This window comes from Camelus ferus, chromosome 9 (genome assembly GCF_009834535.1).
Source record: "Camelus ferus isolate YT-003-E chromosome 9, BCGSAC_Cfer_1.0, whole genome shotgun sequence".
Classification (NCBI taxonomy): domain Eukaryota; kingdom Metazoa; phylum Chordata; class Mammalia; order Artiodactyla; family Camelidae; genus Camelus; species Camelus ferus.
This window is the reverse complement of record NC_045704.1, coordinates 63015885-63040491: the sequence shown is the minus strand read 5'-3', so window position 1 is coordinate 63040491 and position 24607 is coordinate 63015885. Positions and strand designations below refer to the sequence as shown.

At 43.8% G+C, this 24607-nt stretch overlaps 1 protein-coding gene and 1 long non-coding RNA gene across 8 annotated transcripts in view; one reads left to right on the top strand and one right to left on the bottom strand.

Moving 5' to 3' along the window:
* The window catches only part of LRIG2 (leucine rich repeats and immunoglobulin like domains 2), a 49095-nt gene extending 43738 nt beyond the window's left edge, over window positions 1-5357 (top strand). For all 4 annotated transcript variants that reach the window (XM_014561883.2, XM_006187846.3, XM_032486999.1 and 1 more), the window contains 2 exons: window positions 175-465; window positions 2531-5357. In XM_014561883.2, coding sequence (XP_014417369.2) covers window positions 175-465; window positions 2531-2757 — 518 coding nt within the window. In that variant the 3' untranslated portion in view covers window positions 2758-5357. The remainder of the gene's footprint in view (window positions 1-174; window positions 466-2530) is intronic.
* A 4169-nt stretch (window positions 5358-9526) lies between these two features.
* LOC106730028 lies at window positions 9527-24339 on the bottom strand. 4 transcript variants are annotated; one of them, XR_004322626.1, is made up of 5 exons: window positions 24216-24339; window positions 21259-21419; window positions 21071-21158; window positions 18178-18308; window positions 9527-13541 (listed from the first exon to the last, which is right to left on the bottom strand). It is a non-coding gene; the product is annotated as an uncharacterized LOC106730028 (long non-coding RNA). The 4 variants fall into 4 exon arrangements; XR_004322625.1 differs by having other exon boundaries at window positions 21259-21416; XR_004322624.1 differs by lacking the exon at window positions 21259-21419.
* Window positions 24340-24607: the final 268 nt, after the last annotated feature.

Sequence of the window (24607 nt, the reverse complement as noted above, 5' to 3'; positions counted from 1 at the left end):
GATTAAATTAGTTAATTCATAGAAAGACCTTGAAACTTCATCTGGTTTATAATGTAAGTTTTGAACAAATGCCAGCTATGATGACAGTGATGACTGCTGTTAGAGAAAACTAACTATTGGCAAAGCTGATTCCTCAACTGAAGATGTTGGGTTCTTTCCCATTTTTGTCATTAGGTGGCACTGGTACCCGGGTTATCTGCTCAGATTGTTATGACAATGCCAACATCTACTCCCGGACCCGAGAATACTGTCCGTACACATACATTGCTGAAGAGGATGTTCTAGATCAGACACTGTCCAGCCTCATGGTCCAGATGCCCAAAGAGACTTACTTGGCACATCCTCCCCAAGATGCCACTACCCTGGAGAGCCTGGTATCATCAGCAGGTGGAGAGATGTCTGCCTTTCCCACCAACCATGAGAGGATAAATGAGAAGAAACTTTCTTCCACACAGAAGAGCAGTGGTAAAGGGCACAGTGTTTTTTGTTTATTTTGGTTTGTTTTCACGTTCACCTACTTGATTTTTCCTTCTATCATAGAGGTAGTGTTCTCATTTGACAGGAAGAAGACAACTTGGTATAATGGAGTAATTAGCTGCTGTTAACTAGTATAAACTAGAGCCAGAGATTTTTAGAGACTAGAGTTAGAGAAGTCTGCATCTGTAGCATGAAAACCGCTGTTGTGTGAGTAACAAGGTCACACTTCTAAAAATTCAGAAGCCATACAGAAAAAGTTCCTATTAAAAAGTTTCATATAGGTGTTAATTTTTTCTTCCATCTTTATTTAAATAATGGAGATCTAAAATGTTTTGGTTATAATTTGGACATAATTTGTTGAAGGTTTTCACTGAGAAGATTTTAAAATATTTTATTTGGTTGCTGTCCTGTCAGGTAGATATTGATTGTCAGTACAATTGGCTGTTGTTTGCTTTCATCTGTGAGGTATTATCATCAGGGCCATTGGTGGGAAAGCAGTTTCGGGACGGTGGCTCAGGAAAAGAAACACATGTTATATTGTGCAGATGAGACATTTGATAACAATGCAGTCAGTAAAGCAAAGTAAAATGAAACAAAACTCTTTCTAGACCATGAGGGGCACTACTGAGCATGTCTTCTGTCCACCTAGTCTTTTCATCAGCTGTCACCCTCCTGTCATCCTGAAATGGAAGAACACTGGAAATAGGGTGGGTTTACAGAGGAAGACAGTGTGTAGTGGTGCTTCCAGGGATGGTTCTGGCTGGAGTCAGTGACCTGTTGTGGACTTTTAAGATGTGTTTTGTTGTTCTTAGTTAAGAGACCAACTCTGAAGACTTCTGGAGAGGGGATAGGTCAGAGAAAAATAACCTGTTACTGAAGCTAGTCTCTTGTCTTAAAATTATGTGTGCATGAAAGAAATGCACCAACACTAGACCCCTTTCCCCTGTCCTAGAAGAAATATACACACACAAAAAACAGTAGAACTAAACTGCAGTGCAACTTTCCCCAGCTTTGGGGATACCGCAGTTGTTAATCTGGTCTGTAAGTGAGGGAATCAACAAATGAGAGTGCTTTGATGTGCTGCTCGTTCCTCACCTAGGGTGCTCCAGCTCCTTGCTCCCCAGAGTGTGGTCTGTCAGCAGCAGCATTACCTAGGGGCCTGTGAGAAATGCAGAACACAGGTCTCGCAGCAGACCTAGTGAACCAGAGTCTGTATTTTAACACGATCCCTAGGTTATTTGTATGCATATTAGAGCTTGAGAAACCCTGCCCTAGTTTACCTTGCACATGGGTTTTATTTTTATTTCTGAGTGTTTTCAGAATATTTCACTAGCTTTTTCCAAAATGCCCCCATAAAGTTAATAAAACTTTCAGTAAATGTCCTCTGGGAAAGAACTCACCACTGCTGTAAATAAGGAGGATGAGAAATGCATATTTTTGAAGCCAGAGTGTAGATAACCTGATTTAAAATAACCAGCTTTTGGTTATTATTTTGTTATTAGAATTATCGGCATGCTAGAAGCTAGAGGGGAATGGTCATTTATTTTTTAAATGATTTTTTTAAAAATAAGCATTTAATTATTATTTGAAGATGTAATGACTGCACTGAATTAGTGATTTTTGTCTATGTATTGTGCAACTTTATGATATGGATACTAATTCTCATTTAGTCTATTTCCATATGTCTAAAGAGTTTTGTTTTTGATAAATAATAGGTGAGAGTAGATGACACAGCATGGTCTCAGTAAATAATTGGTAAAGTTGTTGAGTAGAACGGTTTGAAAGACCATGGATCCAGTTTTTGTTTTGTTTTCTTATCTTAGCTGTTGCCAGAGCTGGCAAGTATACATTTGATCTCATTCCTTAATCAGGGATATTGGGCATCTTTATTTCTTTGAGAACTTGATTAGGAGAAAATTAAGTTTTATTTGACACAACATTGTAAAATGATTATAAATCAATAAAAAATGTTAAAAAAAAAAGAAAATTAAGTTTTAGAAAATTAATTCTGAACTTCCACTCACCACTGATAATTATTTTCTTTCATCCTCAGAAACCTTGCAGCGGCCTCTGTGGAACGTAAGCAAAGAACTAGGTCTGCCTCATCCTCCCTTTTCCCAGCAGTCAGTCCTTGAGTCACCACAACTCCATCAAAACGAGGGCCTGGCGGAGAATGATCCAGACTGTTCCCCATCCCCTGTGTCCTGTCACAGGTTACACGACCATGCTTTTGATTTTAGTAGGACTCGGAACATTCAAGATGGTAGTGAGGGCACGTGAAACTCACTCCAGGATGAAATCTGGGCAAAGACTCAAATTAGTTAATTTTGTATTTACTACCTCAGAGTTCAGAAGAAACCCCAAAGTCAGTGTTTGCTTTACTCTTGGTCTGCAGTTACATTTGTTCGGGCTTACACTGGACAAAGAAAGGTAACGGCTGACAGACATGGGTACCTCTAATAAAACGTGTGCAGCACGGGCAGAGGAAGGTAGAGGGCAGAAGTGTCTCTGGTGGTTCTGCCAGGACGTGCCCAGGCGCGCATTGCCTAGTAGGAGGAGTCTCAGTGCTGCTTAACATCCTGGGTTGTCTCAACCCGCAGAATGATCCTGAGCAAACATTGCTGTCCTGTTTTGCCTTCCAAGGAACAAAAATGACTTTGGAGCCCTCTGCGTAATGTGCCTGGGACTCTGCAGTGGTTTTAAGCATATAGTTGAGCGTGGGGCTTTGATATTCAAGGTCTTTGACAAGAATCTCAGACTTGACCAAACTGTTAACCAGGTCAAAGGTTTTGTATTCTTGTGAGTCTCTCTCTCTCTCTCTCTCTCTCTCTCTCTACTTCTCTCTCCCTCTTTTTTTTTTTTGTCCCTATTGCCCAGGGATCTCATTGTAAATAATATGTGCATTTATAAATAATTTTTGTATCATTGAGCATATGTGTTGGTTGCAATGTAAATATTTTTGATATGCCAAAATTACATGTAACGTCCAGTTATAATTGACAGCAGCTTCTCAGACCACGGATTTTGTACAACTTGGTTTAGTGAGTCTAAAGTCTTTAAATGTTTAAATACATATAGAAGTATATGCATAGGGGCAGGGTGCCTAGTGGTTGCGTGCACATAGACACAGTCATGGTGTAATTAACCACTTCATACCTAAAGATTCATACCTCTAGTCATTTGTCATGTGTTTACAATTGCCAGGTAATCTTTCTAGCATAAAAAGTCTCTTTCAAAAGATTAGCATTTTTGTCATTGCCATATGCACAGAAAGGAAAACTTATCTTGAGAATGTCTTCTTTCAGCAAAATACTTAGTTGACTGAGGAAACCAAAGATTGTTTTTTTCCTGTGTGTGTGTGTGTGTATTTTAATAATGTCTCTTCTACCAATGCACAGTGTATCTTGAGAAGAGTGCTTTTGGGAGTAGAAGAAATGCGGAAATTGTTTTGGGAATAGAAGAACATGCAGAAATTCTTATAGCATAAAGCTTTAGAGTGGTCCTTGTTTTTTACGAACGATTAGTTAAGCCAAAAAGTTTTCTTGAATTTCTGATCGCAAAAAGCTTTATGTAAACAAGACTCAGTGCTTCAGTAGAGTGTAGTGTACTAAAGCTCTTCTTTCTGCTGTCAGATTTCTTTATGTAGGTTCTCAGATTTTGTCCTCTAGATTTAGTGAGGACTAGTTGCACACTAGATAACTTCAATCACTTTAATGAAAATATCTATTTCTAAGTCACTGTGCATTCCAAAGATTTTAAGCTCACGTCATTTCTCAGCTCTTTTCATTCTAGTTGTCAATCCTAAGGTTTTTCTCCCATAGGCAGCAGCACTTTTCTAGCTGTTTTAAACCACCATGCCTTTCTCTTTTTCCTTTTTAAACTTTCAGCCTCTGTTCATTTTCACTTTGATCTTCTTAAATATCACTGTTTTCCTCTCCCTTCAATTTGTGATCCTTCTTGCTTTCTAGGTTGCAGTGTAGTTTGTACTGGACTAACTTAGAATCAAGAAGCCTGATTCAGTTCCTAGCTCTGCTGCTTACTAGCTGTGTAATCGAGGGCAAGTCCCTTCACTTCTCAGCCTCACTTTCTCATTTATGAAATTGAGGGCATTTTACTAGATGCTCTAAAGCCCTTTCCAGCTGTAACATTCTGTGAACCTGTGATCCCTCCAGGAATCAGGGAGGATTATCTACTCTAATAAAAAGCTGCTCTCACGAAATGTTTGTTAGAGTAGAACAGGAGTGATGCTGCTTACTCTGACTTGAGCCAGGTTTACTTCCTCTGTAGCAGGAGTAATGCTCTAAGAAATACTCATGAGAAGAAGAAATACTTGGCTTCTAAAACAGTATCGGTAAACGTCAAGAACCTTGATTGAGAACCACCCATTGCTGTCCAGCAGAGCAGGTCTGAAGGCTAGTGTAAAGCACACAGGGGTATCAGAGTCAGTGCAGGGGTGAGCCACAGCTAATCGGTAACTAGTTTGTGGCTCACCTACCTTTCCAGTGTATTCAAGGTTATCCCTGCAATTACATACTCTTACTCACATTCTGACGGACTCTCTTCAGTGAAAAAGTGGAGTTAGAGCCAGGCTGCAAGTGTGCATCAGCTGTCATATGTGAGAGGACGGTAAACAGGCTGCGAACCAGTGCTCTAAATGTGAGTGCTGTCTCTGCCTTGGCAGTGGTCCTTCTGCTGCCAGTGCTGCCAGTCTGGTCTCCTCAGTGGCCAGGTTCTCTTTTATGTCAACGTGAACAGTTGAGATGTCCTCCCAGATACTGCTAGCTTGCCTAAAAAACTAGTCAGGAGTTTGTTTAAATGTGGATAGCCTACCCCTGCTCTTAAAAAAAAATATTAATAAATTCTAATCTTAGAAGATGGAATTCCTAAAATTTCTCATTATTGCATATGTTTCTGACCAAGCAGATGCTCGACTATAAACAGGATTAGTGGCTTATCAGTGTTTCTTCCCAGCAGTGTAAAGTCTGCCTACCAATTTGATCAGAAATGTTGCAAAAGCAAGGGAAGCTAAAATGCTTGAAGAAATGTTCTCTGTCCCCCACCAAATTACCACTTCATATCCGTAGGGATACATAAATTCTCTTAATTTGTTTGTTGCCCTCTTAGACTGATTTTGTAAGTCTACCTGGAAGAAGGAGGAACATTTTCCTTGTACTTCAAGCCCTGTTGCCACAGAGTCTACATCTAACCCATTGGCCTCCTGTCACCCTATGGCCTCTAAAGTGCTTTCCCTAGTATGCAGGTTGCTCTGTAGCACAGGAAATCCCAGAAACCGAGCCCAGTGTGCCATTCCCTCTAATGTGCCATCTAAGAAATCTTTAAATGTATATTCTTCTGTAAGGTGACTTTCATATTTAAAAACAGCTGCCTTCCCATTGCCCATTGGGAGGTTGTAAAAGAAACATTAAGATGTCAAGCAGCTTGGATTCTGTTATCCATTTTCCTAAGAAAAGGGAGAGATGATAAAAGTCTTTAGATATTTAAAGGATTGTCATATGAAACAAGGATTAGATTCATTCTCTTTATTGCAGAGGACAGGGGCCATATCAGTGGGTTAGAAGTTACAGGGAGATGCAGTATACAGTTGCCAATAATTCAATATAAGCTAACACTCTAACAACTAGACTTGTCAGACAATTGGAATAATTAGCCTTTTGTGAGAGAAGTATACACAGAAGCTAAATAATCATCTGTTAATAGCACTGAAGAAATTTCTGCATTGAGATGGAAACTGGGTAAGATGACTTTCAAGCTTCTTTCAGTTTTATCATTGGAAATCTCTAGAAACAATCTGACAGTCTTAGAACTTGGTCTTTCAGAATCCTTTATATGCAGTAAGTGTAGAGCACTTAAAAAGTTTTTTTTTTTTTAACGTAAGGATTATGTTCTTTGGTTGACAAAAGGAGCCTGTTCTGTGTTAATGGCTGAAAACATGAAACTTTGGGCTTATTCTTCTGAGAAAATCTATAACTAGTTGCTAACTCAAATGGTATTATCATAATAAAAAATTTTAAAGCCTGTAATATAGCTTCCCTTTTACTCTTTAATTTTTTATTCCTGTTTCTGTTTATCAGTGGGATTCCATTTGAAATGGGGTTGGAATTATGAGGTCTTATACCCAGTATTTTACCCAAGTGTGTTGTGGCCTTTTCTTATCATTTTAATATCCACAGAAATGCCAAGTGGGTAATGGAGCAACAGAGGCAAATTTGCTGTCATTTTATGCTACATCCTCCATTTCTTATTTTGCTTCTTGATGCAGATTGCAGAGGTAATTGTGAAACAGTTGGACCTTAGAAAGTTGAGCTAAGATTTTTTGGCAACCTGTAAATAATGTTTCATTTTTCTGTTACATGGCCTCTTTCCCAGTTCAGTTTGGCAGATGTTTTTCCCTCTTGCTTCTTCTAACTTAAAAATTTTCATTTTGAGTACAATCTAAGCCAACATCAGCCTTAATTTTCTTTTTTTCTTTGTTCTTTCTTTTCTCTTTTGAGCAACTATCTAGTTTGTTGACAAAAATAACATGTTCTGAATTAAGAGATATATTACTAGCGTCTCTTAATAAAATGGCACCTGAAAGCCCACAGATCACCTGGAGGTTTTGTGGATAGTAAGGTGTGCTTGTGTGTGTGTGTGTGCGTGCGCGCGTGTGCACGCATCTGTGAAAAGTAGTATTTGGACCTGCGCCCTCAAGGTTGTGTTGAGTGTTTCTTAGCAGTCATGATAATCTCCACTGACGGGTGGAGTGAAGGTGAAAAAACAGCTTGATTTGAGCCTGTTTTCAAATGTAAGGAGCAAAGTGATCTTCTGTCAACCGTAACGGTCTTGAAAGAGAAATTGATCATCAGGTGGTCAAGTGCTCTTGGAATATCTCTTGGCTACTTGAAGTGGCCTCTTGATCCATAGAGAGACTACTTCTACCCTCTCCTTTGCCCTTGTTCTCCCTTTTTACCCCTGTCAGAGGGTGTTTTTCTGAGCAGCCCTGGTACTGGATGTACCTAAAGAGTTATAAGCCAAGTTGTTCAGTGTGGCCCTTTCCTAGTATGTATTTATATTTTCTCACACATGAGAATGTATATTTTATAAAGCATGTGTTTGTCTACTTGTTTGTCTATTGTAATATGTCTTCAATAAAGCTAAAATACATCATGATTGTCTGGTCTTCTCTTGCCTCAAGGACAGGAGTGAAATGGTGCCATTTTTAAGTTTGCGGTCCTTTTGAGAGGTTTCTCCAAATAGCTGTACAAGTTAAAATGGAGACGAGTTCTTCTCTAGTTCTCACCGTGTTTCAGAGTCACACACTGCCTCACCTGCCACTGGCGCCACCCTGTGAGCCACTCCAGGGTGGGCACTGCGGGCTGTCCCCTTCCAACCTCGTGCTGGATGCCTGGCAGGATGGGGACAGACACACCTCATAGTTCATTAGAAAGTAAGTGATTTTTGCACCAGGAAGAATTTGAAGGCAGTTTTCTAACTTGCTAAGTCTTTAACAAGATACTTGAAGAACGTGAGTCTTCTGGTCAGCTTCCTCGTGGTGCCATGTCAGGGGCGATTTCCTTTGAGTCTGTCAACTCTTTGAAGGCTGAGCTCCCAAAACTTACCCCACTGTCACTTTTGCTGCACTTTGTTCTTTATGAGGCGTGGTCCACAGACATTATCTTATTTGAATCCACAACACTCTTCACGTAGATTGGGCAGAAATTTTAATCTCCACTTTTTGTAGTTAAAAAAGTGTCTCAGTGAGATTATCACTTAAACAATGTCAAAAAGCTTTTAGGCAGTAAAATCAGGATTTGAACCCAGAATTTCTGACTCACATTCAGGACTTTTCCCACTGTGATAACCTTCCAGTTCTGAACAGATACTGTGTCTATGGTCTTCATAAACATCTGAATAAAAGCCCTCTGCACATTGATCAGTATGGTGAAGGTTTGGACGGGAATGTATACCAGGCATTGAGTTTTACTTTATTCCTGATGGGAAAACAGGCTCTCACTTTCTTCTCTTATTAGGTAGAAGGAAGAAAAATGCCATGGTCTTACATTTTTTGTTTTGCAGTGAGATGTCCTGTGGCCCAAGTAGTGGTGTCCTGCTGAGTTACGAAAGATGCTTGCTTGCTCTCAAAGCTATTTAGAAGTTTGTAACCAGTGCTGAAGCTGTCTGTGCTCTAGGGCCTGTTGCTATGGACCAATACTTTTGTAAAATACAGTAAGAAAGAATTTCTAGAAAAATGAAATCAAAGGACACAAAAGCATGAGGTTTTTGTTTTTGTTTTTCCCCTCTGTTTTATGAGGGGGAGGTAATTAGGTTTATTTATATTTGGAGGAGGTACCGAGGATTGAACCCAGGACCTTGGGCATGCTAAGCATGTGCTCTGCCACATAAGCTATACCCTCCCCGCAAGCATGAAGTTTTTATTATAAATTTAATGTATAAAGTGACTGTCAAACAGCTGTCGAAGTTTCTAAGTGCTCATTTTGTGCTTTGTCATGGACCAGTGGCAAGTAGTTGCCAGACAGGCAAGATCTGCAGACCACTTTTGGAGTAGCATTGCTGTTACCATGTAGCAACATGATTATGTGTTATAATGGGGTTGTTCTTATCTCTGGTCATTCCTTTTTGTTCTCCTAATTTGCAGTGGTTGAAACTGAGAACTGGGCTTCTGTCTAGAAGCTTCCCTGACTCGAAGCAATAGTTACAACACCTTTCAGCTCAGCCACCGCCCCCCCCCCCCCGAAGCTCCTCACTTGTGTGGTACAGTCCTTTGTAACATGAGGCTTATGTGCAGTCCTGCCATCTTTCTGGCCAGTGCTCTTGGGATGGACTGCATGTGCCTTTTGTTATAGGGAAATTCTGCCATGAGATAGGCTGAGGAAAGAGGAAGCACATGGGTGGTCATACTGGGAAGGAGGTGGTCTGATGCCCTGGGCTCTGATGTGGCCTTGTGTAATTGCTATTGTAAGGCTCTGCTGGCACTGTTCCTTCTGCCCCCTCTGCTGCTGTCTTTGCTCAGCCAATCAAGAAACCTTTCTTGAAATCTCTAGGACCAAGTTTGGTCACTTTGTTTATTTGGTTCACAGACCATCATCAAGGCTAGTTGCCAAAGCTCTTTGACAAAAAGACAAGTAGGAAGCATTAGTCACAGTTACTGCTGGGAGCAAATAATGCAGTAATAGCAAACGCATTCTGCCGACCCCTTTCAGATACTGTTAAGCACTTTATATGATCAGCACTTTATCACAACAATCCCTTTGAAGGAGGTAGTCTCATTCCCATTTTACAGATGTTGAAACAGGTTAAGCAATTTGGGCCGAATTCACATAAATAGCAAGCAGTAGAACCAGGAGTTGAGATTATGCCTTGTGATTCCAAAGCACGGATTCTTTCTCCGTGTCAAAGAAAGTAAAAATGTGAGCTTTTATCAAGGCCCTACTTCATCATTTAGTCTTTGTTACGGGCTGAATTGTGTTCCCCAAATTCATATGTGGAGGCCCTGTTCTCCTGTACTTCAGAATGCGAGTGCATAAGGTCTTTATAAAGGTAATTAAGTTAAAACGAGGTCTTTAGGGTAGACTAATTCAATATGACTGGTGTCCTAAGAAGAGGAAGTTTGGACACCAGACCCGCACGTGCTCAGAAGACAGACCAGGCGGGAGAAGGACACACACAGAGAAAGCAGCCATCTGCAGGCCAGGGAGAGAGACCGCAGAAGAAACCAAACCTGCTGACGCTGATCTTGGACTTTCAGACTTCAGAACTGAAAAAATTAATTTCTGTTGTGTAAGCCACCCAGTCTGTGGTATTTTGTTACGGTTGCCCGAGCAAACTAATACAGTCTTCCAATAACCCAGCCAGGTTAGTAGCATTTTCTTATAGGTCAGGCTGTTTGAGTTGCCTACGGTAACATGATCCAAAGCCCATGGTCTGCTGCTGAGCTGCTGCTGCTGCTTCTGTGACCCCAGTCGGCGCTTTATATACCGAAAAGCACTGGAGAGAAACTGGAAATGAAACCAACAAACACACTGGCTGGCTGGCTTGCAGTTCTGATGCCCGCACATCTCCAGCCTCACTGATTCCAACGAAAGGGACTGCAGTGCTGAACGGTCCTTGCCAGGATGTAAGAAACTGACATGTGTTTCCAACATCAATGACTGTAAATTGAGTACATTTGGAAACAAAGAAGCAAGGTATTTGGAGCATTCCAGAGTAAGTGCTTTTAAGCTATTCTCTCCTAAGAAGCCAGGTTTTTAAATCAACAAGTAGAATCCCAGATGTGGCATGACTGGCTGCTCTTGGGTCACATGGCAGATCAAGTAGTTCAATTTTGTGCCCTTTTAAAATGCTCCATCAAAGCTTGTGTGAATTCCTGTCTCAAAAACAATAGGCATGTGATTAAGGTCGGCAGTGATAGAGGCTAGCTTGAATTATTTATTCTGGGCGAGCTCCAGAGACAAGTGCACGGGTTTTTGCTCTATGCCAGAAACAGCTAGTGCAGAGAAGAAATACAATTATCGTCAAACAGTGAATTACTGCTGCTTCCAGGGTCCTGTTCTTTATACAAGTAACCTAGGGGTGACTCAGGGACCACACAGATGTGCTTATTGAAAAAGAACTTAAGGTTAAGATTCAAGTGTGTCTTGCTGAGAACTTCTGACTTTTGGAGAAGCACAAAATCACAATAAATTGCAGTTTTGGGGAAAAAGCAATGCATCATGTTGGCAGGAGTTTTGCCTCCAGGGCCCCACTCCTCCAAAAGCACCAGTTTTCTCTGACACCTTTTCTAAACATTAGTTGCCTTTCTTACCTGTGAAATTTCCTAAAGGTCCTTTGAGCTCAAAAGACTTTCATACCCAGGGAGGCAAGAAGTTTGAAAACTGCCTCTTCGTCTTCCTCTGTCGAAAGTCTCGGTGTTTCTTCCTTTGGGCAGCCTTAATTTAGAGAAGGTCCTAGTTGCTGGCTGGGTACATTACTTTCCTCACTCCGGGAAAGGGATTTTATAAAGAGAAATTCCAACTTACAAAGGTGACTGGTTCATTTTTCCCGGAAGTCCTTCCTTGTGTCTAATCCAAGTTCTAGCAGATGCAAGCCCAAGACTTGTTAGTGACATGGTTACTGAGGTGGTGCAAGAACTTAAGAACGGCACAGGATTTCTTCTATAGCTCTTGAAGGCAGGGTGGGCTTTCAGAAAACCTTTGGTTTAGAAAGAAAACTTGTTCAGTTTTCTTCCTGTCCCTGCTAAACCTCCAGTCCTGAATGTTTTCGTCCTTTTTGCTCTTCCTACTCTGCCCCCACCCCCCCAATAAGAGAGTTTGGGCAGAAGAAGCAAGAAAATAAACTCCTAAGTCCCCAGTCTGCCATCTGTGGTGGAAATGCCCTTTCAGCTAGGCAAGGGCTGCAGTTTTCTGCAGGGACAGCTGACTGGTAGACGAGGATTCCCTATGTCAGCCAAAGTTTGCGTTTTCCTGGGCTCTGCATTCACCATATGGCTTTTACATCAGTGATTTGGAACACTGCCTTTGGTGTAGAACGGAGCTGTTCCAGTCCTACCTTCACCTCTTACAAGTTGTGAAAGCTTAAGCCAGATCCTTGTGCCTCATTCTCCTTGTCTGTAAAGTGGAAAGAATCATGCCTACCTTATATGGTTGTTCGGAGGAGCTAATGCATATAAAGTACTAAGCACAGTACCAAGCGCAGTGCTCAGTAAACTTTCGCTGCTGTTAGTTATTGTTATGGACACTCAGAATGGAGCATTCTTCTTCCCTTTCCTCCACTTTCCGAGCCCTGCCCTGCCCATCTGGAACAGCTCAGGATGGGGAATGTCAGCAGTTTCCCCAAAGAATCATCTCAGGATTAGTCCTGGAGATTTGGGTCCCTAACTGGATTTTATTCAGAAACAAAATACAATCTCCTGAAACTATGGTTAAATGAAAAATGCCTTCAGCTAAGAATCAGTTGGACTGGGGTTCTGACCAGCCACTCATCGACCATGTGATCTTGGGAAGTCGCTTGACTGCTGCATCTTGATTCCATCTGTCAAGAGAGCATTTGCACTGTCATCAGATGCTCTCAAAGGCTCCTTCCAGTTCTGAAATACTATGGTTTTTCTGGGCACAGAGAGCCATCCTCACACCACTGTCCCCATTGTATCTTTGTTTCTTCCAATTGTTGTTTACTGGTTCTTCTTAACTCTCCCAGAAGGAAACTCACTTTATCAGAGAATAATAATTGCAACACTTGCGTGGGATTTAATGGGGGACAAAGAGCCTGTGTAGCATAAATGAAAAGGAATGAAGTGTGAAACAAAGTCAGAAGAAATTTTTTTTTGTTTAACTGAGAAGTATTGAGCGTCCCAGAAAGTGTACTGGGTGAACTGACCTCCAACAAGCACCATTCCTGAATGAGAGTCATCCTTGTTCTACAAATTCCACCTTAGAGTGTAGTCCTAATGACTGTGTAAGAATTCTTGCAACAGCCTGTGGCAAACTGCATTGCTTTGGAGAGTAGAGTCTTCAGTACTTACTATGTTGACTTTATGCCAAGAGAGATAGTGACACTGGGAAAACTGGAGGCAGAACACTTGACTACTGCAAATCGGCTACTGCACTTGCAGGAGAATTACTGTTTCTTTTAGCCTCCGTTTCTTTCTCTGTAAGACGGCAATGATAATAGTCCTCATCTCAGGATCTCATGTCGAGTGCTGCGAGCACCAAGTGGAATTGTTTCTACTGGGGAGAAGCAAACTTCAGTTTTTGTAAATCTGACTTATTTGGGAGTACAGGTGAAGTAAATAGCAACTTCACTTCTGGGCCCTTTGTCAGTCAGGGGACTGCACGTTATCCATGAGAAACAGCTGTAGATTTTTAAGAGATTCAAGCATCATTCTAGTTTTCCCAGCGCTCCTCGGGGTTTACCTCTTATTTGAATTGTTGTGGGTCTGAAGATGGACCAGCAGCTGTTTGTAGGTGAAGATGCATTGTCACTTCTGTGGGCATTTCCTGGATGCTGTACACAGAGCTGCCTCCAAGCAGCACGAACAAGGTAGGACCCTTTGATGGACAATGAGAGTTTAAATATTTTATGTATCTTATTTCCCAGTTATACTTAAGAGTTCAATAAGCCCAGTAGTAGGAAGCTAAATTGCAGGTCTGGCAAAGGATTGAAGAGAAAAACCTAAAGTAAGAGGGTTTAAAAAAGGAACTCCTTGCTCAATTTGGGAGCTTGGCTTACTTTTCTTGATACTCTGCGACCATCTGGCTTGGATTTTCCTCAGGCAAAAATAACTCCATGCTGATTTTGAAGTATTGGCTTATCTTTGATGCCTTTGTAGGCTCATCCAGCTACTTCTGAATAAATGGACCACCATAAATATGTGTTCATGCTCAATGCAGGATAGCTGATTCAAGAAATGTAAGCAGAATCAGCAAACTCTCCCCCAAAGGAGGTCTTATCCACTGAAAAAACGTTTTCCCAAGCTAGCCCAAGAGTCTAAACTTTGGGGTAGGAGAGGAGTGGCAGATGGGATGGGGTCTGGGCTGCAGGGTATACTGGTGGGTTTTCTCGGCAAGTTTGCTCTTGGATCTACAGTTCAGAGTATGTGAGAAAGTGACATTCTCACACTGGTCCCTGGCCATGGAGGAAATCTTGTCCAGTGAGAAGCTGAGACATGTCAGCCCTTGACTATCTCATCAGCAAGTCCAGGGGGGCTAGTGAAGGGACTGATGGGGTCCTCTGCCGTTTTCTTGCCTTTTAGTCCTTTGAACATCTCTTTTCCTCGGTTTCCCCTGCCCAGGCAAATTGGGAACCGTACCTACACAGTCGTCTGAGCTAGAGCCGGCCTCTAGGTGGCGCCTCAGCACAGAGAATGGCAGTGGCTGGCGTCACCTCGGGCCACCATTTCCCTGCATATTCCTTATATAAGGGGATTCGTGGGACTCGGGCTTCTCGGACTGCACAATAGAGGGAGATCTGGCCTTTGTCACGTTCAAGTTACAACCCTGAAGAGATCGGGGGAGGCGCGGGGCCGCAAAAGCGCCTAGTCCCACACAGTGTAACACGGGCTGAGGTTCCCGCCTCGGCAGAGCCCAGAGTAGCTGGCCGGGGCAGCAGCGTTTGGGCTCGGCTGCTGGGAGAGTGAGCCTAGAGCTTCAGGCTTTGTTCCCTCGCGTCCAGGAGGGCTCGCCCAGGCTCCCAGCCCCAGACGGAGCACTAGCAAGGCCAGCCGCCTGCCACGGCCTCTAGGCATAGCCGACAGTTCCTGGGTGACAGACCTCCCCTCCCCTCCCCCCACACCTCTTTCTTACCCTCTGCTGTTTACATAGCACTTTTCCCCGTGTGATCTCATTTGCTGCTCACAAACTTCCTGGGAGGAGGGAGAGGGTGGGGTCCTCCCCGGCGCTCTGGAGCCTTAAGAGGACTGAGAGAGTGCCTTACAAAGCTCCCTTTCCCCCTCTGCCTCGAGCACCAAATAGGGAGTTCCTTTGGGGCAACTCCTGAATTCAGCTTAGTGGTTTCAGGGTTTAGCATGTGGTGCTTGGCACAGAGAGGTGCTTAAAAGTGTTTACTGAATGAACAAATATTTACAGATGGAAGAAACTAAATCAAGGGACTGTAGGTGGTAGAGTCCAGTCTAGAGGTTAGGACTCCAGGCTTCTAGGACCATAAATATTGCCACACTGGATACTAATTACATTATGTGGTTTTCCAGTCAGAAATATGGTTTGCTATTACAGGGACCCATGCAGATCTATCTGATACTCAAGAACATGAGCACTGTAATCTGGGTCAGGCACTGGGGCACCAGGCTGCTGTCTGTCAGGGGGACACCAGGAGATGGTGGGTCTAGGGGAGCAGCTGGCCCTTTTGAGGCCTTCCTTAAAAGTGTGAGGGGATGCTAGGCACTCTGAGCTTCCCAGCTATCAAGACCTTTTTATCTTTAACTCATAGAATATCTTGGGATCAAAAGCTCCATCCAGTTGTTATTCACCCCACCCCATTCCAATCCATGAATTAGCACTTTCTTGGTTGTGTAAATGTACCTGCTTCAGACAGCTTAGGACTCTGCAATGAGACTACATAAATTCAAATCCCAGCTCCACCACCTCCAAGCTGCCAGCCTGGGGCAAGTCCTTTAACCTCTTTGTATCTCTATTTCTCCTATTTTGAATGATGATAATAAGATATTTAATTTCTAGCATTATTGTAGGGATTTAGAGAGTTAGTATATATAAAACAATTTAAACAGTCGCTGGTAATAATGAAAGGCTAGGAGGTGTTCTGCTGATCTCAATTGTATTCTGGATTCGAGACTGGTTAGTGTTCACCGTATGGGGGTTTTACATGATTTTGTAGAATTCCCTGGAAATCCTGTATTCTAGCTGTCAGGCTCTCAATTTTCTCCCACTCAGTTACAGCTCTTTTAATATCTAAAGAAGAAAGTAACCTGAAATGCATTTTTCTGCAGATCAGAGCAGTGACATTATCTTTGTCTCCTCAGAGCCTCCCTGGTGGCTCCCATTGCAGTTTAAGGGCTTTCTTCTCTACAGTAGTGCTCACCACATAGCACATAGTAGGTGTTTAACCAGTGCTTATGGCAGAAGGAAAGGAAGGAAGATATCATACAAAGAACATTAGTACTGAGTAGTTTATATGGACAAGGTCCCTATGGAATTCATACTTGTCCCCTAAGACCTACTGACGAAGCATGAAAATCACCAAGGAAATGTGATCAGCTTGGAGGAGGAGGAGGGGAGGAGGAGAGAGAAGAAACTGGAGTAGCCTGCTATCTGAAGATAACAGTTTTTCCACTGCACACGGCTCCGTTGATGATGGTTCCATTGGTTCAGGCCAAGGTGAAAACCTTCCCGCTGCTCAGGGACATCGAAGCCATCTCCGATTGCTCTCTGCCCCACAGATTCATCTTTCTTGGGGTAGTTTGTCATTGTTTTGTAGCCTCTCAGATGCTTTTCTTTATGGCCAGAGACCAGCCAACTCACCAGACACTTCTGTGGGTTTTGGCAAGAGAAAGAGATGGGAGGTGGACCGTGCTCCAGGACAGTTCGTAGTTGAAGCCTTTCTGACCTTGGCTGTCTTATTCCCATTCTTATGCCAAATTAGACTTCTGATAGAGCCTTACCCCAGACCAGATCCTCCAGCCTGAGAGACTTGGAGTAGATAGAATGTAACGAGAAACTACTCTAGTTTAAGGTTCCATAAAGGAGTTGAAATCGAAACTCAACGGAGCTTTTCTACTAAACACATTAGCTATTTTATCAACTAGGTCATTGGTGGTGAGTAGGACTGTCTCAACTGGCATGCCAATTTCAATTGATGGATAATAGCTGCCTGGGGAATCGTGTTGAGAAGGATTCTGAATCTACATCATCATATCTGGGGCTTAGGAGAAGGTGCTGTGATCTATCAACAATGTCTGTCACAGATGCAGGAAAGGGGAGTAACCCCAAGAGGCAGATATGTACCTGCTAAGGTTGCTAATGAGAAGAGGAGGCTGTCTGTTTGGAAGCTGGGAAAACAAAAATGGTTGAATGGTCCACCTATGCTCATGTAAGTAAATCAGGATGGACCTGGACCAATTCAACTTTGGGGGAAATGTGGTACCAGCTCAAGAAGGAAGGCAAATATGGAATAAGGGTGGAGACACAGTAGTGTTCTGGTTCCATGTCTCTGTAGAATCTTGACAGTGTTCACAAACAGGTGGAGAGAGAGCAGGCACGACAACCTTAGGTGGTGGTTCTGAGCTGGAGTTCAAGACCTGGGCAGGTCCCAGGATAGAGAGTCAAGCCATTGATAAGCAGATGGAAGAGCACAGACTGTTTCTCAAACTGAGTTCCGTGAATCACTTAGGATCCATGAGATGTTACCTGTACATATTTTGCCATGAAAAATAGGCAGGGGTGGGGAGTGGGAGATTTGTGATATTCAAGTTTGGGAAAAACCCTGTCAAAAATATTCCGGAAAGTTAACTGTAGCCCAGAGTGGCTCTTGGCCAAAGGAGATAATGGAAGAGAAATGAAATAAGCTATAAGAACAAATACGTGGGCTGGTTTAGGCTCTAAAAGGTCTCAGGTGACAGGTTGAGGAGTTAGGGTTTGATTGGTAGATGTGGAGGATTGTGGGCTGGAGATGTAATGCAGTCGGAGTTGGGGTTAGGAAAACAGCTGTTGATGCCATGAAGGAAAGATTGAAGAGAGGAGAGACGGAAGGGCAGAGGATTAGCTGGGAAGCTCTTATGTAGTGCAAACAAGAGGTATTAACAGCCTAAACTAGGGCAGCAGCAATGGGAATGGAAAGAAAGGGCCAAGATCAGGAGCCATCTCACCAGTAGTATTACTGGGACCAGGCTGACTTCAGGCAGCACTCAAGGTTGTGAAGGTTGTGCTGAAGGGCACCAACCAGCCCTGCTCTACAGCTCTCAGAACAAAGCCAGCAGGGTGGGAGGCGGTTTGCTGAGATGGAGTGTTTGCTTAGAAAGAAAGTGTAACTCCTCACCTCTGGGGATGATTAAACCCTGGGAGAGCGCCAGGGGCACTAGCACTGTTCTGCTGTCTTGAGGGCCAGTGGCCATCTGACCGGGCCCCTAAGGCCCAAGACCGCTCCAAGCCGTGTTTGCTCTGTGACTCTTTGATTAATTGAACAGTGAATATCGGAGCGGGGCTTAGAACTTACCTAGTTAGTGGCTTTCCAACTTGACTGAACATCAGGGTTCTCCAAGGAGCTCATTAAAATGCAGGTTCTCAGTCTCCCTTTCCAGACTTGATTCAGTTGCCAGAGCCTGGGAATCCGTATTTTGTGATGTCCTGGAGTGATTCAAATGTGTAGTCACATTAGGAATTATTCAATCCCATCACTCTGTTTTGTAGGTGAGTAAACTAGGCCCAGATTGGAGCAAGGACTTGTGCAAGGCCCAGGGCCCTCACACCGGGGCACAAGTTAGTGGCAGGGCTGGACTCGGACTCCAAGCTTGGGGCTCATCCAACGTATCATGGGCTAATACTTGGCTCCATTAGTCGTCTCTAGGCTGAGGGTTACACAGTGATGAAAAGTTTCAGAAACCTCTTCCTATCACCTCCCTGCACTGTGAACTCCTCTAGGAGATGTGTTACTTGAGTCTAGGATGTACACAGAAGAAAGCTGAGGGCAAAAATAATAACAATAATAGTAGCTAACGTTTACTGTATGCCAGGCATTGCTCTAAGCACTTTACTTATAAAATTCTTTTAACAAATTCCCATTTTACAGAAGAGGAAATTGAGGCACAGTGAGGTTAAAGGGCAAGGAGCAGCTTTCATCACGTCTGTTCACGTGACTTTGCCTTTGCTTTAGGGCACTCTGAGCCTCCACTTCTTTTGTTCCACATGCTCAGAGCTGGCCCCTTCCCCTCCCTACTTGCCCTGAGGGAGCTATTCAGCACACTGCTGGGGAAGTTTGGCTGCAGCCTCGCCCTCAGTGCCAGGCTCTGCTATGGGCCTCCCGTTACTGAGGGGCTGTAGCCAGAGAGCCAAGCCATCAGGACTGTTTAGGCAGCTGGCCGCATGCCCTGGCCACCAGCCCTGCCAGGCAGCCTGGAGGGGGCCTGCAGGTCAGCTGGGCGAGCTGTGGAGAGAGGCTGCTTCTCCTGCCAGCCCCAATTTGCACTAGAGGGACAGGCGTTTTGAGGGAATTAATTCATTGCTGAGGGAGGAGGGGGCACATTCTTGGCCGGAGCAGGGTGTAGAGTTGTGTGTGGTGCTTTAAATAAGCTTTTATTGCAGCTGAAGCACATGTCACATCACCTCAGAGCTGCTGCTGAAACACTGCTAATTCTGTTACTCAAGACCCTGTGTTAGGACTCACTTGATGAAAGTTCCTTTTGGGCTTGGTGAACAAAGTTCATCTTATTTGGAAGTTGGGAAAACAAAGATGGTTAAATGGTCGACTGTGCTCATTTATGTAAATCCAGATGGACCTGGTAGGTCCTGGTTGTGAGTTCTGTTGGTTGTGTTTTTAGTTTTGCAGTGGCTGCTGGGAAGCTCTGGTTTCTATTTATTGCTTAAGTGAACACTCCATCTGATTTTGAGTTCTCTGTAAAATTAACTTCCCCTTTTCTAGTTTTTACTCCAGTTTTAATAGTTACTAATCTCTGAATCAATTTTAATTTACCATACTTCTAGCTGCAATATATGAACATATCCATTTCATTGCCTCTTATCTGTTAATGTGGCATTTTTAATAGGCTGTTTTTGGTTGCTATTTAAATTTTTATATCTTTGTTGAGCATTTTTTCCATGGTAAGTTATTCTTTCCTATAAACTTTTGAACTTATGTTCTGTCCTCATTAATCTAGGTTATATTAGTGCTTACTTATTGTCTGTATGATTTCCTTAAATATTAAAATGATTTACTCTTGTGTTGTAAAAAAAAATAGTTTTTAAACTGCCCAATAGTATGTGTGCTTTTATTTTAAGCTGCCTCAACTAGTTTAACAAAAATAAGCAGGGCAGAAAATGAAAGAATTAATTTAATTTCTTGTTTTTGTACTACAGTGAGGATTTATGGAGCAGTATTTTTGACATTCCACATTATTTGCTCTTGGTTTCTGGTGATAAGAATAATAGCATTTATTGAGTGGTTATTATTTACTAGACACTATTCTTTACACATATTAACTTATTTCATAGCATTATTATGAGGAAGATATTATTGTTACCCCCATTTTACAGATAAGAAAACTGAGGCACAGATTAAAGCAACTGCAGTGCTCACTCAGCTAGCAAATGGTACAGCCCGGATTCAAACATGAGGCTGATTCAACAGTGGTTCTTAACAAGGGACCATTTTACCTACCAGGGGACATAGGAAATGTCTGGAGATATTTCTGGTTGTCACAACTGGGGAGTTGCACCCTACTACATAGTAAGTAGAGGCCAGGGAAACTGCTAAACATCGTACAGTGTGCAGGGCAAAGAATGATCTGACTCAGATGTCAGCAGTGCTAAGGCTGGGAAACCCCATGTAGACCAACCATCACATCATCTCCTTGGGATTCCTGAAAGCTCTGTAGCCTGCTTTCCCATCCTCTATCTGCTTGTACAACTGAGATGCCTCAGAATGGGGTGGGCAACTGTGTCCACAGTGGCACACCCTACGTAGGGGAGTGCAGTCATTCCATGTGACACATCCTGGCATTCGGGGAGCCTAGACGATAGAAACCTCATGGGGAAAGAGTGCTGATGGCAGGAAGCAGAAAGCAGGAAGCCTTCAGGTCCATTGTCATTGTCCGTCCCAAGAAGGGCTAGGGCTGTGGAAGGAGCTTATGGGCTTGTTTCCTTAGGGAGCAGTGCCCTCTCCCCTGACAAGAACCAGCCAGAAAGCCCCAGGTTACTGAAGCCCCAAATAGCGCGCTTCACACACAGCACACCTGCCCCTTCCTCTGTCCCGGTGCACCAGGCACTAACCCCATATCTTGCCCGGTCTAGGACTCTTACCCGCTCCAACTCATCTAGTTACCGACCCAGCCACCACTAGAAGCTCCCTGGGGTGAGGTGAGTCATGCTTCCCCTGGACCCTCGCACTAGCTCACCGTAGTCTCAGGTTCAGCCTTCCAGAGGACACTGCAGGAAGAATGCTCCTAATCCTGGCAGCTCAGGCATCGCTGTTGGAAGGTGGTGCTGTTGTGGAAGGAACAGTGCACAAGGAACTGGCAGACCTGGGCTGGTGGATTTGTCTGTTCGGGAGCCCTGAGTGGGGCTCAGTGCAGGGCCAACTTACATTTGTTACCTCCACGGCGCCTGGCACGGGGCTTTGCATGGGGCTGGCTGTCAACACAAATTTGTTGGGTGGCATAAACGCTTCACTGCTCGGCTCTGCTCTCCGATCTGGACGGGTGGAAGCCACCTCCACAGATGGACCCAGGTGGCGGCAGCAGCCTGCTTCCATGGCAGAGATGTGGGAATGATGTCGATCCACATAGGGTACACGACTGGGGGGCTTACCGGCCTCCTCCCGCCTGCTGTGCAGGCACCTGGACTCGGTGGTGAGTCCTGCCCTTGCCTGTGGGCTTGTCTCAGCCCACCCCATGTCGCCTCCCAACCTCATACACCTGAGCTAGAGGAACTCTTGAGGTGAGCAGCTATTCATAAATTAAACTGAGACTCATGAGGGGCCTACTCTGTGCCAAATACTGGGCCAAGTGTTACAGACACAGCGATGAGTAAGAAAGACATGGTCCCTGACTAGTGGGGAATAAATATTAGTGGGATGTGGGTCGCGAAGGAAGTACAGGGGAGTCTGTTACTATTTATTACTGATATATGGAAATGCTAGAAATTCAATGGATACAAATTTTCATCTCAGAAGCCACATTAGCATCCCTTTCCTCTACAGTGAAGGCAAAGGTGGCCTATGCATGCATGGCCTGATTCAATGGTGACTGCAAATGTCTGGCCCCAGGGTCTATTATGATGTAGTTGAAAGAGTGCAGGAATTTTGAAAAGATCTGGTTTTGAATCCTGTCTCTTTCTCTTCTGGTATGTTAGGGAAGGTTTTCGAGACAATCTCCCTCTCTGTAAAATTAGAATAATAATCATTCCCAGCATTCCGGGGGGTATCCCGTGAATGAATAAAGGTGCTCCCTAAGTTACTAAACTCAGCCTTGGGACAACTCTTCTCTTCTGTGGCCAGAAATTCCTACAACCAGAGTGAGGTTAGGCCACAGGGCAAGGCCGTGTCCCAAGAGGCAGTGATTAAAAGTCCACATTAGCTGAGGAAGGAGCGAAGGCAGGGCCTGGTCGTCTCCCCAAAGGGCCAGCTTGTAGACCCGACTTCAGGACCTTACTCCAGGTTTCCCAGGTGGTGGGGATCGGGGCTGGTGACCTGGGGCCTGGATCATTATCTCTAATTCTACTGTGTAGTGTTGATTTTCATGTGTTTGGGGAAAATACAACCAACACAACGAACACATGATTTTATGAATTTTTTTTTAGAAATTAAAAAAAATGCATTGATTTAAAGAACTAGGTAAATAATCATCCAGTTGGCACAATGATACAACAAAAATCATTGAAGGTGGCTCACAAATGACTGAAGTATGGGAAATATTGATCTCATAAGCCACTTCACATTAGTGCTGAAAAAACTGAGGTCCAAAAGGGTGAAATTTAAGGTTGGCAAGATGCAGACCTTAGTAGGGGTTAGGACTGAATCTTCTAGAGCCCAGGGTGGTGATTTTCTCAGTCGCCCACCTCCGCCCTTGAGCTCCCTGCATCTGAAGGCATTTTGATTAGGCTCTTTTGTTTTTAAATAACAGCTATATTGATATAGAGAGAACTCACATACCAAAAAAGCTCACCCTTTTAAAGTGTGCAATTCAGTGGGTCTTAGTATATTCACAGAGTTGGGCAACCAACAGTGCAATCAACTTTAGACCATTTATCACCACCAGTATCAGCGCCATATCCATCGGTAATCATCCTCCCACCTCAGGCCCCTGGCAACAACTAATCTACTTTCTATCTCCATAAATTTACCTGTTCTGGACATCTCACATAAGTAGGATACAGATGTGGCCTTTTGTGCTGCTTCTTTCACTTAGTATATGTTTGCAGAGTTCACTCGTGTTGTAGCAGTACTGCATTCCTTTGTATGGCTGAGCAATACTCCATTGTATGGATCTATCATGTTTCAGTTACTCCTTTATTAGTTCATGGACATTTGAGTCGTTGCTACATTTTGGTTATCATGAAGAATGCTGCTGTGAACATTGGTGTCCAAGTCTTTGCATGGATGTATGTTATCATTTTTCTTGGATATATACCTAGATGTGAAATTCCTGAGTCATGTGCTGTGATTGGGGTTCTTGATTGTAAACAACAGAAACTGCCCTTGCCCCCTTTTAAAACAAAGAAGAAATTAGCAAGATCATGGAGACTTCCGGTGTCCACAGAGAGAGGCTGAAGGCCTTGCCTGCAAAATGGGTAGGTCAGTGAGCAGGGCCACCCCATGGACAAGCTCGTGCCTACACCCCATTGAAGACTGTCCTTCTGGCTCTCACCCAAGAGTCAGAGTCCAGGAGAGAGCTTCCAATTGGTCAAGATTTGTGTATCCACTCCTGCTCCCCCCACCAGCTCTGGGTCGTGGAGAGGAATGATCTGATCACTCCAGCCCCCATAGCACAGGGGAGGTAAGACACAGTGGCCAATTTCCCCCAAAGGGAAATTAAGGCAATAATATGAAGTTGCAGTTGGAGAGAATGATGGACACCCAAAACAAGACAGTCATTGACTACAACATAGCCAGATTATGAGGGGAAAGGCCAGGCCTGCTGGAGTAGCAGAACCTAGTAAATCTGTGACAGGAAATGCAAGAGATGCAGAGACGGGAGAAGGTAAGTAGAGCAAGTGAGAGGGGCTCAGCTGTAGGATGGCTTGCAGTTTACTTGGCCCCATGTACTTTGCCATACACCTGGAGAACTTGGCAGCCATTGAGTAGCCACTGGCCCAAGAAAAATGAGGAGGCTTATGAAGCCAACCTGAACTCAACCTATAACTGGAACCAGATTCAGTGGGTCCCAGGAGAACCACAGCTGATCATATAGTGAGTGAAATGAGTGTATGAATGACTTCGGAGTCCAACAGACCTAATTTGAATTCTAGCTTATTAATTCTATCATCTTGTACCTAATGTCTCCTTGTCTGTTTCCACGCCAGTAAAATGGGGGTAACGCCTACCTTACGGAGTGTCATGAGGGTGAACATGTTTAGCTGCAGAGCCTCTCCCACGGCAGGGCTTAGCAGATGTTGGCTTCCCAGGAAGCACCCATTCCCATTCTCTCACACAGTCCCGATTTTTATGTAGGTTTCACACCCATCCCTCTGTGCTTCCTGGGAAGCTGATCTCACCCTGAACTTTGGAGCTGGTCTGGATTGGTGCAGGGCAATCCCAACCCTCTTGTCACCATGAGATTGGCTTTGCAACTCAGGCGTGCGCTGGTCAGCAGAGGGCACAGGTCCAACCCAAACCATGTGAGCAGGCATGGGCTTGTGGATCAATCAGGTTTTTAGCTGCAATAACAGAAGCTGACTCTGGGTGATTCAGCACTTTAAAAGTTTTTTCAAAGGAC